A 14913-nucleotide genomic window follows, 5' to 3' on the forward strand; every position below is an offset into this window, starting at 1 on the left:
AGTGCATGGCAGAGTAACCTTTTTGGCCTAGAGACCGAAAAGTGTCCCCACAGGACCAAAAAGTACCAGGGAAATCATGGAGGGGAAGGCAGTTGGCAAAGCCACCCCATAAAAGGTTTTGGGTTTTTTTGTATCCAGAAATCCCTTGGTTATCCTCAACTTATATATGCATGGATTTGAGCACAATTAGCAAACCAGGACTGAGAACTCTGCCCAGGTGCCAGACTGACCACTGGATGACTCGCACATGGGACAGAGGAAAATGGCACTGCTAAGGCTTTGAAAACTGGTCTGAGGTAGGAACCAGGGGCCTCAGAAGACCAAGTGGCAGGGAACTCATGGCCTGAACCAAATCGGGTTGAATAAGTACTTAAAGAAAAATATCAACATTATCCATAGGCCTTAATCAAGACCTAGAGTCCCACAACATAATACTGAAAATCTGCAGAATGCAATCTAAAATTTTTTGGCATGTTAATAATCAGGACAATCTCAATTCCCTGGTAAAGATCATCAACTGAAACCAACAAAGCAGTGGCACAGACATTAGAATTATCTGACAAAAACATTTAAGCAGCTATTATTTAAAAAAAAAAGCTCCAACCAGTAATCATGAACACTGCTGAAATCAATGGAAAAGTAGAAAAGTATCAGTCAAGAAATACATGACACAAAGAAGAGCCAAATGGAAACTTGGAACTGAAAAATACAATAATCAAAATTAAAACATTTCTGATGGGCTTAATAACAGAATAAAGATGGCAGAGGGAAGCAGGGCACGGGCAAATCAGCTGGAAGCCCATTTGTCACAACTTTTTCACTCATCATCTCTCTGCTTTACTTAGCTAGTGCAACATAACAAACCCATCACAATGAAGTGGCTTGAACTGGAAACAATTTATTATTTCTCCCATTCTGGTCTTGCTTGGACCCACTCGTGCTTCTGCATTCGGCTGGAGGGGTGGTTGGGCTGGGAGGCCCAAGGTGGCCTGGCTCATAGATCTGGCACTGGTGCCAGCGTTGCCTGGATGGCCACAGTCCTCCTTGTGCCCCCCCAGCCTTGGGAGGCCAGCCGCCGGCGCTTCCTCACAGAAGGGCGGTCTCAGCATTCCAAGCGGGTGAGACTGGAAGCCACAAGGCTCATTAAGGCCTAGGCTGAAATTCACCCACTGTCACCTTTGTCATATTCTACTGATTAAAGTACATCATAAGGACAACACAGAGATGGGGGGAAATTAGACTAGTTCTTGATGAAAGCAGCAGCTACACAACTTTGCAAATGGATGTGGACACAGGGAGGCATGAGTCATTTGGGTCAGTATTTCAATGCTCCACCACACCCTCCCTGGGGAATTAATAGTGCAGTCCCAAAGGCCACGGATCTACAATTACTATGGTAGTGGAATAGAGTGAGAGGCTCAGAGAAAGGTACTGTTTTGCCTAAAACCACACATGGGGAAAGTATGAAACTAAATCCCATGACTGCTGATTCCACTGAACAGTACTCTTATCTTTGAGATGAACTGTATAGTATTTTGAACACTTAGTCGGTTTAACACATAGGAGAATAATGAACAACACTTATATGACATATTCACAATCATTTTTCATTCAGATCCATTTTATGAAGGAAATAAATGCAGGCACTTGTGAAGTCTATGGAAAAAATGAAGTAAAGTGATAAAATAAGAGCTAGTCCTTATGTAGCAATAAAGCTCTTAACCTGTTCTGTGCGCCAAAGCACAGTGCGTACAGTCTCCAGAGTTTCACTCAAAGCTTAATATCTTGATTGAGGTACAATTCACATAATATGAAATTAGCCACGAGCCATTTTAAAGGGCACAGTTCAGTGGTGTTTGGCACATTCCCTGTGTTGTGCATCCATCATTTCTATCAAGTTCCAAGACATTTTCATCACCCCAGAAGGTAACCCCTGTGCCCACTCTGTAGCCACTCCCAATGTCTCCATCCCCAAACCTCTGAGAGCCACCAGTCTGCTCTCTATGGATTTGCTTATTCTGGATGTTTCTTTTAACCAAAATCATCTGAGGTTTTGTAACTGGCTTCTTCACTCAGCATGTTTTCATGGTTCATCCGCATTGAAGCACGTATCAGCATTATGTTCCTTTTTATGGACAACAGGAATATAAGTAGCATTCCTAATACTCTGTTGTATGGCTATGCCACATTTAATTTCTCTATTTATAAGTTGATGAGCATTTGGACGGTTTCTACTTTGGGGCTACTGTGAGTAGTGTTGCTTAACATTCATGTACAAACAGTTGTTTGAATACCTGCCTTCCATTTTGAGGGGGTATATAGTTAGGAGTGGAATTTATGGGTCATATGGGAATTCTATTAAAGCTTAGTTTTGATTCTAGGTTTTGACAGTTAATAAGTACTAATAAGAGATTAACCACCTGCTTGCTGTCATTATTACCTTATCTCTAAAGTCAGTGTGGTTCTGGAGGATGGCTCTGTGGTAGGTGGCTGTCCTCACAAAGTCTTGCATCATGTTCTGCTGCTGGGAAATGCAGCCATAAAACTGTAAGGAAAAGAGAACAGAGAGAGAGTGAACAACCCACAGGGCAGCACCTTCAAGAGCATCTGGTTCTTATAGCCACCCCGGGCCTGGCAGGCTTAGCCTAACAGCCAGGTAAGATGGGGCTGTGACAGAGGCAGTGATGGTCCACGCTGGCCCTATTCATGAGGCTTAGAACTCTAAGTAGATTCCAGGCTTCTGACTGCTACTCCAGACAACAGTCTCAGGCCTAGATCTTGGCCAGGTAAGTGCATGCATGCCCTTCCCAACACCACTGGTATAAAAGAGCACAGATCAAAAACAGATTAGAGACAGGGGCTAGGGCCAAAATGGATGGTGTCAATGAGCCCCATCAGCCTGGAGAGAAAAACAGCTCTTGGAAAGAACTCCTAGTTGAGGGTGAGGGTGGGAGTGAGGCCCAAGGTGGAGATGGTGATAACCCTGCAAGGCTGGCCGGGTTGGGGAAACGGGGCACACAAGTCCATGAGCACTGACAGTGATGGGTATCATCTTTGTAACTGCCATAATTTGTTAGTTTTCTACTGCCAGGCATCATTAAAGGTGCTTCACAAATATGCTAACCTCGAATTAAATCACCACAATAAGATGAGTTATGTTCCTTGGCTGAAGAAACTGGAGCTCAGAAACATACCAAAACTTGCCCAAGTCCTGACAACTTGGTAAGCGACAGAATGGGGCTTCTAATCCAGGGGATAGTACTGTTGCTGCCCAGGGGCCACACTCTCAGAAACACGGCAGTGCAATATCAGTTGTCTCCTCTCACCCACTGCCCCGCTCTGGTGTATTCACAGGTGTGCATCACCCTGAACAAGTCAGTTCCACCCAGGGCAACTTCCCTGACCTGGAAGTATTGTGTGGCAGACGCCTCTTCTGTCCGCTGGCTAAACACTGAGTATTTCTTTTTTTCATCCCGGCATCTTTTCAAGGTTTTTGAAAATGCGCTGAATTCTGCAAGGAGAGAGAAGGAAATACGTGTCTACACCCTGGAAACCACAGAACTCACCACTGCACACTATGAAATTCCAACTGAGAAAATATCGGAAGGTTATCACAGCATGTTCATCTCTGAACACACGCATGATAAGGAATGGCAAGGTGGAAATGGGTACTACTCCGAGGTGTGACACCCTTATTTACACTTGTCAGACATATTTCCATTCACAAATGTCAAGTGAGAGAGCATAATGGAACACAGACAGCGACAGGCTCGTAGAATTCTCCCTGCCACTGTGCTCACAGAGCTTCCGGGCTTATTCTCAGTATGTGCCCCGGGGACGGTGATTGCTGATAATACAAAAGAGGGTGTATATGTGAATACAGAATATATGTGAATGCAAATGAACATATATATGAAATGTCATTCCATTACATAGTGACAGGGTTGGTTTGTCCCACAGTATTCTCTAGGCATATAGAGGAGAGTTAAAACAGCTGAGATATGTGACTATAAGGGCATGTTTTCTATTTCAAGAAAAAATGTAAAAGTGAAGGCTCAAAAAAACTCGTAAGTGATGTTACTAATAGATAACACAGCATGTACAGTTGTCAAATTTAGTGACTTCTGCCTTAAAAACGTCTCTCAAATCCTGCCCTGTGGCACTTGCTGCCTGTGGCCTCTTCGATCTCCACCCGGAGCTGGGACCAGGTCTCTCAGCCCACGCGGGGTCCCTATGCCCAGCGCTCTGCTCACCACGAGCTCCAGCCCCGCGCAGTCTCTCTGCCCGTGTGGGTATCTGCACCCTGTCTCCTTTCACACACACGACCTGCGCTGCGTCCTCCACGTGTCTGTCATCCTGAGACACTGACAAAGTCCCATGTCAGCTTGGTCTTGGCCCGGCTTCTGGACTTTGAATCTGTTTAGATTATCTTTTGACATCAAACTCCTATTCATCCTCCAGTTGCAGTTCAACCAGCATTTCCTTGTTCCATGTGCAGAACTAGTTGCTGTAAAACCGTGGGCCTTGATACTTGGCTATCAGAATCACCTGGGAAGTATTTTTGAAGTCTGGATGCTGAACCCTCATCCCACATCTGCTAATTCGATGCTGTGGTGGTGGAACAAGGCACGTCCACTTTTCATCAAAAGCCTCCGGAGTTAGTCTCCATGTGTAGCTAGGGATGACAGCCTTTGCTCTAATCTCATTCCCTCGGCTTACCACTGTCTTTCATCTTTTACTGAATTTATCCATCTTAAAAATGCCCATCTACCTGTATCACACTTCTAGGGCATCACTTAGGTGTTCCAGACTTATTTATCTCATTTACCTCTTCAAAACATGGTGCTTACAGAGCAGCCCCCCAATAAAAGCTCTAAAATGTAAATTTGGAGAAATGACTAATGAATTTGGTGAAACTGTTCAATTGGTGAGGCAGCCCTGTGAGGCCCTGGGGTTATTCCTTGTGGGGGCAGTTAAAACTTTTTTTTTTTGGAGAATAAAGAAGAAAACATATCTAACACAGCTCCTTTTGCTCAAAGGAATGCCGTCTATGCTAAAGAAACTTGGAGATGGATAAAGGGAGGGAATCTTGCTGGAAATATAAATCAAGATTAGACAAAATGTATTCTGAACAATCAATGTTTCACTACATTATACAGCTCATTCCAATTTATAAACCCTTATTTAGCTAGTGTTCCCATATGGATGGGTCTCTCTTTTATGAAAATAGAATGGTTCTTTATATTTATCTCTATTATGAAACTTTCTGTCAATTCTTTACCTTTTGCAATCATGCCCTTATAAAGGAAAGAATGTAAACAATGATTTAAAAACAATTATAAAACCAACACATGAAAAATATTAAAAAGCTACAAAATTCAACAAATTAAAAACAGAAAAGAAAAATCCTATTACACAAGCTACTAATTATTATCAACATTTGGGTATGTTCTTTTGAGGAGTATGTGATGTGTGTGTGCATAAACATTTCTCTTCTTTACAAAACTGCATATTATTTTATAACCATATCTTTTCATTTAAAATTCTATGAATAACTTTCCAAGTCATTGAGTTGTCTCTCCTTGACCTCATTGTTAACAGATGTGTGTTTTAATGCCAAACTCACAGGAACAGAGAACAGAAGAGCGGTTGCCAGGAGCTGGGCTGGGGGAAGCAGGCAGACGCGGCAAAGGTGTGCACACATTCAGCTGTAAGACGAATGAGGTCTGTCTGAGATGCTAGCACATAACATGATGACTGTAGTTGCTATACTGCATTGTAACTGATGTTTGATAAGAGAGAACGTCAATGTTTTCACCAAAAAACAAAATGAAATAAAGTTAAATAAAATAAAATTCTCAGACATACTATGAATAAAACACTGGTTAACATTAACCAGCTCTAGTGCCCTGACACCTCTGCCACTCCCTCTGCCACTCCCTCTGCGCTCCAGGAGGCCGCCAGCAGGGATCTGCCTCCCCTCGGGGAGCCCTTCGGCTCACTGTCTGGGTTTTCTAAGCCTGTAGTAAAGTCACTCGTTCAACAAATAGTCCTTTTTTCTTACTGGATTTATTGGGGTGACATTGCCTAATAAAATTATATAGGTTTGAGGTGTACAATTCTATGATACTTCATCTGTATACTGTACTGTGTGTTCACCACCCCAAGTCAAGTCTCCTGCCATCACCATTTATCTCCCCCTTTATCCTCTCCTACCTCCTCCCACCCCTCTTTCCTTCTGGAAATCACAATAAGGAAAGTGTCTATGTCTGCGTCTGTGAGATGGGTTTTGTTTTTGCTTATTCCCTTCACCTTTTTCACCCAGCCCCCAACCCCTCTCTCCTCTGACAGTCTGTTCTCTGTATCTATGAGTCTGTTTGTGTTTTGCTTTTTAGTTTATTTTGTTCACTAGATTCCACATATAACTGAAATCACATGGCCCTTGTATTTCTCTGACTGGCTTGTTTCACTTAGCATAATACTTTCTACATCCATCCATGCTGTCACAAAAGGTAAGATTTCCCTTTTTTACAGCTGAGTAGTATTCCACTGTGTAAATGTACCACCGCTGTTTTATCTACTCATCTACTGATGGGAACTTGAGCTGCTTCTAAATCTTGGCTATTGTAATTAATGCTACAATGAGCATAGAGATGCGCACAGTCTTTCACATTAGTGTTTTGAGTTTCTTTGGATATATTCTCAGAAGTGAAATTGCCTGGTCAAAAGGAAGCTCCATACTGCTTTCCATAATATCTAAACCAATTTGCATTCCCACCAGCAGTGCATGAGGGTTCCCTTTTCTCTACATCCTCACCAACACTTGTTTGTTATTTATTGATGTTGGCCATTCTGACAGGTGTGAGGTGATGTTTCACTGTGGTTTTAATATGCATTTCTCTAATGATTTGTGATGTTAAGTATCTTTTCATATATCTATTGGCCATCTGTATATCCTCTCTGGTGAAGTGTCTACTCAGATCCTTTGCCCAATTTTTTATTGGATTGCATTTTTGGTGTTGAGTTTTATAAGTTCTTTATGAATTTTGAATATTAACCACTTATCAGATATATCACTGATGAATATATTCTCCCATTAAGTGGGGTATCTTTTCATTGTTAATGGTATCCTTTGCCGTGCAAAAACATTTTAGTTTGATGTAGTCCCATTTGTTTATTTTTTCTTTTGTTTCCCTTGCCCAAGGAGATATATCAGAAAAAAATATTGCTGCAAGAAATGTCCAAGATTTTACTCCTATGTTTTCTTCTAAGATTTTTGTGGTTAATATTTCACAAAGGAGGCAAGAATATGCAAAGGGGTAAAGATAGTCTATTCAGCCCTGGCTGGTATGGCTCAGTGGATTGAGCACTGGACTGAGAACCAAAGGGTCACAGGTTTGATTCCCAGTCAGGGCATATATCTGGGTTGCAGGCCAAGTCACTAGTTGGTTGGGGGGGGGGGGCAACCACACATTGATGTTTCCCTCTTTTTCTCCCTCCCTTCCCTTCTGTCTAAAAATAAAATAAATAAAATCTTTTTAAAAAGACAGTCTATTCAATAAATGGTGTTGGGAAAATTGGACAGATATGCGCAAAAAAATGAAACTAAATACTCTTCTTACACCATATACAAGAATAAACTCAAAATGGATGAAAGACTTAAATGTGAGACTTGAAAGCATAAAAATCCTAGAAGAAAAAGTCTTTTGAATGTTCTCCATAAATACACAGATACAATCTTCTCTGCCACACAGATACTAACCAAGCTCAAGGCAATTCCACGCCAAGGCCATAATTACTCCTTTTGATTCTCAGCGTTGGTTTAGGTTTCTTCTTGACAAACCATTACTTCTCAGTTTTACCATGTAGTTATATTTAGGGATCAATAAAGACTCTTGAGACATACCATTTGTTTTTCTTAAAAGACCATATTGAAGGGATGTTTTTGTTTGCTTGCTTCTCTTAAATAGCTTCTATTTACAAGTGATACAGTCTGTGGTGCTTTACAAGAAAAAATTATTTACCTAGATACTAGCACCTTTCTGTGCCAAGGAAGGGTAATACCTGCCTGCCTGCCTGCCTGCCTCAGCTGTTCTGGCCACATGTCCCATATTAGACCAGAAAATCCACAACTGACAATATGATACTCATGGTGTAGGTTTTTAAAAAAATAATAATACATCACACTGTTGCCTGAGTCCATGGGCTATGGATATATATTCTTTGGCTGATCTCTTCCAATCTGTTCCCCCCTCAAGATCTGCCAGTTTGTTCCATGCATCCGTGAATCTGGTTTTATTTGTTTGTTAGTTTACTTTATTCAATATATTGTACATATAAGTGAAATCATATGGTACTTCTCTTTCTCTTACTGGCTTATTTCACTTAGCATAATATTCTCTAGGTCCATCCATGCTGTTGCAAAAGGGTAAGAGTTCCTTTTTTTTTTTTTTAAAGCTGAGTAGTAGTCTATTGTGTAAATGTATTGCATCTTTTTTATCCACTCATCTGTTGTGGGCACTTAGGCTGCTTCCAGACTTTGGCTATTGTAAATAATGCTGCTATAAACATAGGGGTGTATAGGTTGTTTCTGATTAGTGTTTCATATGATTGCCTAACTACTATGCTGTACATCTGAAACTAATACAGAATTATACTGAATATAAATAAATAAATAAACAAATAAACAAACAAACTCTAGACATTGTTGCAGAACTGCTTTTAGGCTGTCTTGAATCACTTACAGACAGCCTATTTTCATTCTCTCCAGTCTATCAGCTCAAGTGTGCCAAAGCTCTCTTCACTGGGCACCTAAGGAAGCGATCTATTCTCCTGCAGACCACATGCCCCATTCAGTTCTCCTTCCCTTGGCTTTGTGGTGCTTTCCCCTGGGAATGGACGTAGCTTAGGACAGACTGCATTTTTTCCCGTCTCCTACCCAGTCAAGGCTGGAGGCACAGGACGGCACCCTAGGGCATCTTTCTGGCAGGATAAATGTTGTGCCAACAGCTGCAGTGGCCTTGTCTCCATCACTGTTTAGGAGCTTTCTGCACATCATGTGGCTAAATGTCTAAATGCTTATTTTGTCTAAATTTGTCTAAATGTTTATTTTTTTCTAGCTTACCCAGTAAAATGTAGAGTCTATGAAGGTCAAAAGATCTATTCACCATTAAATCTTGGTGCTTAATATGATACTTGGCACATAGTAAGTATCCAATAAATATCATTGAATGAATGAGTGGATAAAAACACTCTTTCTCTTTCCCCTTTCCTGTCTTCCTATTACTACTACTACTACTACTGCTGCTGCTGCTGCTGCTGCTACTACTACTATTGTTATTATTTTGGTATCCCTTTCCAATCTCACCTCCTGGCTGGTCCAGTTCTCCCAAAGTAATTACCTTAGAATTGATGGTTTATTTTTCTCACGGACTCATTTATTCCCTAACCAGAGGTGAACTTAACTTTATGGTCTCAGTTGCTCTATCTTTCAGCAACATTTAATTAATTAAAAATTTCTTCTAGTTAGGTATCACTGGCAGAACCAAATTATCTTCTGTCTACGATCCATGTTAAGTCAAAATGTATTCACCATCTGAACTCCTAAATCACAATACTACTATGCTTCTGTATCCCTTAACAAAGAGCAACATAATATTTGCATAAGGTAGTTTCCATAGCTTCTTCATCCCAACTCCCAAGTTGAGGCAACTGCAAACTGGATTTTAGGAAATTTTCTGTACGGATATAAGGTGCATGTGTGTGGGAGTGTGTATAGGTGCCCATATTCCCAGAGAAAAGCATCGCAGTTTCAAGTGGTGGGAGGTGAAGCAGGAGAGAAAAATGAATACATTCTAACTGTGAATACTTACAGAGAACTCTGCTGCTGACTAAAATTAAACATAAGGGTGATCCTAAGAAGAGCCTCGTATAAGCAGATTTACTTAGGGAAGTAGTAAAAGGATTTAGAAATGAGGTAGATTCTTTGAGCGCCCACCATAAATAGATAGCATTATTATGAGACACTATATATTTCTATTGCATATGTGAGAAAACTAGAAAAATGAACTGCTTCTCCAGACTGCAAGCTAATGTCTCCTTTATTGCTTTTAGATCCTTTTTTTAAAAAAAAAGAATTTGTCCTCATTCCTTATAAGCAATTGCCAAATCAATCTCTCTTAAAACAAAGGTACATATAAGCTCTAAGAAATTTAATGTATTATCTGGCTTTTCTTTTCTCTCGAAGCCTTACAATTAGCAACCAAACCTACAATTTGCAATCTGTATTAACACTTACCTAACACTACTTTTGTGCAACCAAAACATTAGTACAGCAATTTGCAACCTTTTTCCTGTCATGGCACACATAAACTAATGACTAAAATTTTGCAGCATACCAAAAAGTATTTTTGCTGATCTGACCAAAAAATAGGTGTAATTTTGATTCATTCACACAAGATAGCTATTGTTGGGTTGGCTGTTGTCATTTCTCTGTATGAAAACCTAAGGGGAAAGAGGTCAGTGCCCCTAACTAACTAGTCAGGTACTTCATGTTTTCAAAGTTCTTGTGGTGCACCGGTGTGCCTGGCACAGCACACTGGCTGAACATCACTGCATTAGTACAAAGCACTGGGAAAGACTACGGGGAAGTATTTTGTGTATTTGTCACATCTCTAAATGTCAAAAATTTTATGCAAAACAAGTAGGCCGGGGATCTTGTCAAATTTCAAAGGCAATTTTTATGCATGTCTTCAAAACCAATTACACACTTACTGAGATGAGCAGCAGTGGCCTAAACATTAATAAAAGAGTGAGCTCCACCATTCATGAAAGGACAGATTGTTCGTATGTTTGGATGCTGAGCCAGGTCTCTGATCCCTGTGGGATCTTAGTGCACTTGCCCTGACACATCGCCCATCAACGAGGAAACGCACAGTCTAAAAACTGTGTAGTCTCCAATAAGCAGAAGCATCAGGGGTCAGCCTTGGCCAGAGGAATAACTGACTGAGCTAGAGCTGAAACAAGATTCTAAAGAAAGGATATCAGTGAAAACTGTTGTTGGCAAGTGGTGGAAATGCAACTGAGATATGAACTTTATGGCTCACAAAACTGAAAAATCCAGAATTAAAATATTATTTTCAAGAATGCTTGTGTCCAGGAGTTCAAATGATATTGTAAATATTTTCTTCTTTCCTTTCATCTCTCCCCGCTCCCCTTCTCTTTTCCCTTCCTTTCCTTCCCCTTCCTTCTCTCCCTGCTTCTCTTTTTCATTATTACTATTTCTATCTCTCTATGTCCTTCTTTCTTACTCCCTATTTCTCTGTTTTAGCTTCACGTTCAAGCAGGCACCCACCTCACAGGAATAGATGACCTTCAGCATCTCCAGAACTACCTTTCTATTGGCTCAGCAAGCTCAGGACTTCCAAAATATTCCAACAAAAGCGCCAGATTGAGTCTCATGGAACTAGGTTAAATTAAAGGCCCACAGGCCCATCTCCCAATCAGTTGCTATAGCCAGAGATCAATGCCAATTGACAAGAGTTGAGTTGGCCCTATCTAAACCCAAAGATAAATTGAGCTCCTGTTATCTGAAGCAAGGGAAGTAGATTAAAGACAGGCCAAACCACAGGAGACCACTACTGAAAGAGAGGTAGTGGACTAAGGTGAAACAGGGAAAGTAGGAGTTAGAAAATCTGTGCTTCGGGGACAACAGACATTTAGATTCTTGGCTTCTGCAATCTCTGAGCTTGGGCTAGCCTAAATACCGGTTTTGCTCCCAGCGGCAGACTGCTATTGTGGAGGATCACTACAAAGCAACTGACCAAACATTTCTGGTTCTATACCACGTTGAATATGTGACATTGCCAGAGTCACCAGCTTCATTTTCCTGTCCACACTCCCTGAGTCTTGCTCACAGCTCCTGACGCTGTTTTCACTACGGGATCCCATATTCCACCCAAGAGATTGGTTAAGGGTGAGCTACTGATCAGAGGAGATAGCTCAGCCTGAAGCAGGAAACCCAGACACTAATAAACAGACACCAGCTCTAGGGCTCAAAAAGTGGGCAGGGTGGGGAAAATGTGAATCTACAACTTGTTTTGCCTAATTTATGCCTGTATCTTGGAGAAATTATTGATCATATTCCATTTCACACTCAAAAGAGTCTTGTCTTGGATGATTAATAATTGAATCATCCTAGCTATAGGAAATGCAGTCTTGGGGGAGGTGGCCATGTTGGGTTAAATACATGGGGAAGAGGGACCTGAGAGAGATGACGAGACAGGATGCAGGTGAGGGAGACCATGCAAGGGATACCCGCTTCCCCTCAATCATTCAGGACTCTGCTCTTCTGCCTCAAATGCCACAAGACATTCCCTTGCAGTAACTTTCCCTTTTGGACTTGAGCTACATATTTTTTTGTATGTAGATGGCCTTGACTAGAACAGAAATCCCCCCACTCACTTTGCCACAATTGTTTTCCTGAGTCATTGCCAGTTTACTGAGAAGTTAGTTTTTTGTTTTGATTTGGTTTGATTTTTGGTTTTACTAACAATTTCTATGTTGTACTCATTTCAAGTGTATATGTGTGTTTTAACCCACGTCATACTTTATTCTGGGAGTGAATCTGCCAATTTGCCATTTGGCTCATTTCAATGGTTGTGTTTTAATCCTATTACAGTGAAGACCCTCTTATATTTACATTACTTAGGATCAAAATTGAATTCTACAAAGCCACCTAATCACTTGAAGGTCACCAGGCTTGGAGAAAGACAAATGGTATCTCAGTTCACTAAGTGAGGTCAGAATGCACCTTCTGGAGCATTTAACATATATTCACAGAGGGATTAATTTATTTATGTGGCAGCATAAGCCATTATTCAATTAGTTTCCATGGCTTCCAAGGCCTCAGCACGCCTCCCAGCAAGCAAAGCAGCACAGGTGAACACGGAACAGGTGGCACATTCCCAGTCTGATTAGATTTACAGTTTTTAAAATGATGTTTAATAACTTAAATCAACATTTTTATGGCTATCTATGCCTTACCCCATACATTCTCGAAACATACCCTGACTTTCGGTAAGCATTAGTATAACATAACATAAAATTTTAAAAAACCGAAGTAACAGCCTGTAGCTTGAGTACATAATGTTTGGGCACTTCATTTTGCCAAGTGAAAATTTAGCATAACACGTAGACATAGAAATCTCTCTGGGCTTTCTCTTTATATATTAACTGAAGACAAGTAAGACAAAATTACCCATAAATTCAGTTGTGAATTTCTGGACCTGATGCAAGGCAAGAGACAGACAGAACTTTGTACCTGGCAGACTTGAGATTTCAAGTCACACCAAAAATTTCAGTTCAGAGGACAAGTAGGTGCTTTTTGTTTTACAATGCACTTTTAAGATCTAGCTCTCTTCCTGCTCAAGCATGGACTTAACAATAAGAGCTACACAGTTTTGCTGTCTTACAAGAAACTAATAATCTTGTCTTAATTTTTAAGAAATCAAAATATACCTACTGTAGTTCGTTCAACAACATGAATCTACAACCGTCTGAGGACATAGATGTGCATGTGTCTTCTTAGCTCAATCTCTTTGTTTTTCTCTCGTTTTCTCTCTCACGTTTTCACAGCTGGTCTGCTAGGTGCAAAATGACTGAGCAGAGACTACATCCAGCCTGGGCATTTTAAAATTTGACCATTGTGTGTCTTAAAAATCAGAAATAACTCATAGGAAATGTGAGTTTCTGGCTAAAATTGTGCAGCCATCTCCCTGGGTCTGAATTTCTCCGGGGCAATCATCGGCGCGGGGCCAGTGGCCAATGCCACCTTTTGAATGAATACCACACCCCCAGTTCCCCACAGCTGCCCTCTCCTTTCATTTGTGATCAGCTCACTTCATGCATTTTCATGACCTGCCTGGACACCGCAGGCATTTGAGTCTGCGTGCCCATATCCCCAAGGATCAATTACAAAACTCAGTGGACAGCAAGTCTGCAATGTAAAATATCCATTACTTCCCTTCTATTTGTAAGCATCATGAAATCATTAAAGCTAAATGACAGTCGAACACACTTACCATGCTATCTTTTTCATCAATTGTTTCATCTTAATCTCATGGGAGTAGTTATGGAGTTTCATGGTACTCCTTTTATTTGTCTATTTTGTGCAGACACTCATCAGGGAAGATTCAGATTCTAGAGCTGTTAGATAAAATCCTATGGATTAGTCAACTGCCATTCCCAAACAACCTCTTTTCATATGGATAAGGTTACAGTGGATTGACCTACAGTGTGATTTCAGCTGTGAAGGTGAGTTTTTACTAGACCACCCATGCCCCTCACCTTTCCCTGTGATTGTGGATGACCTAGGGGACTCAGGAGTGTGACATCAGCAGTTGAAGACCAATTCCAATTAGGAAGCATGTCCACAGAACTGCACTGCACTGCATTATCATCATCCCCTAACAAAAGGACCCAACCATCCATTTCAATTACAAGCAACCAATGGATTTAGCAGTAATTGAGCGAATGCTTCCTGGCTGACATCCATCTCCACTAGTCTCATATGGGATGGTGGATAACAGGGACCTAAAATCGGGGCAATTAAATCCAGAGATACTGGTTATCAAAATAACCAGTGTTTTCATATCTATAACCAGCAGTTCATTTTATATGTGTGGCTTACCTGAAGCTTTAACTGCACCCAGCTCTAGCATGAGTGTTGAGTTTAGAACCCTGATACTCTGGTATGAAGGATATTCCAAATATTGTTCGGAAGCCACTCGAAAATTTTTCTTTAGATCTAAATGCCAAAAGAAGCTTTGCTTGACATATTCTGCTTACTTGCCACTGTTCCCTTACGGACACTGGGAAATCTGTAGATCAATAGTGTTTCCTCCTTTGCTTGGG

General features: G+C 40.9%; 1 protein-coding gene across 3 annotated transcripts in view; it reads right to left on the reverse strand.

Annotated features, from left to right (window-relative positions):
• Positions 1 to 14913, reverse strand: part of LOC119051777 (histone-arginine methyltransferase CARM1-like) — a 231637-nt gene that overhangs the window by 111431 nt on the left and 105293 nt on the right. For all 3 annotated transcript variants that reach the window (XM_037148732.2, XM_037148733.2, XM_037148734.2), the window contains exons 3-4: positions 3405 to 3511; positions 2441 to 2545 (exon numbers count right to left, since the gene is read on the reverse strand). In XM_037148732.2, the coding sequence (XP_037004627.2) occupies positions 2441 to 2545; positions 3405 to 3511 (212 nt within the window). The remainder of the gene's footprint in view (positions 1 to 2440; positions 2546 to 3404; positions 3512 to 14913) is intronic.

This window comes from Artibeus jamaicensis, unplaced genomic scaffold, assembly GCF_021234435.1.
Source record: "Artibeus jamaicensis isolate MK-2021 breed Jamaican fruit bat unplaced genomic scaffold, CSHL_Jam_final scaffold_1964, whole genome shotgun sequence".
In the NCBI taxonomy this organism is placed as follows: Eukaryota; Metazoa; Chordata; class Mammalia; order Chiroptera; family Phyllostomidae; genus Artibeus; species Artibeus jamaicensis.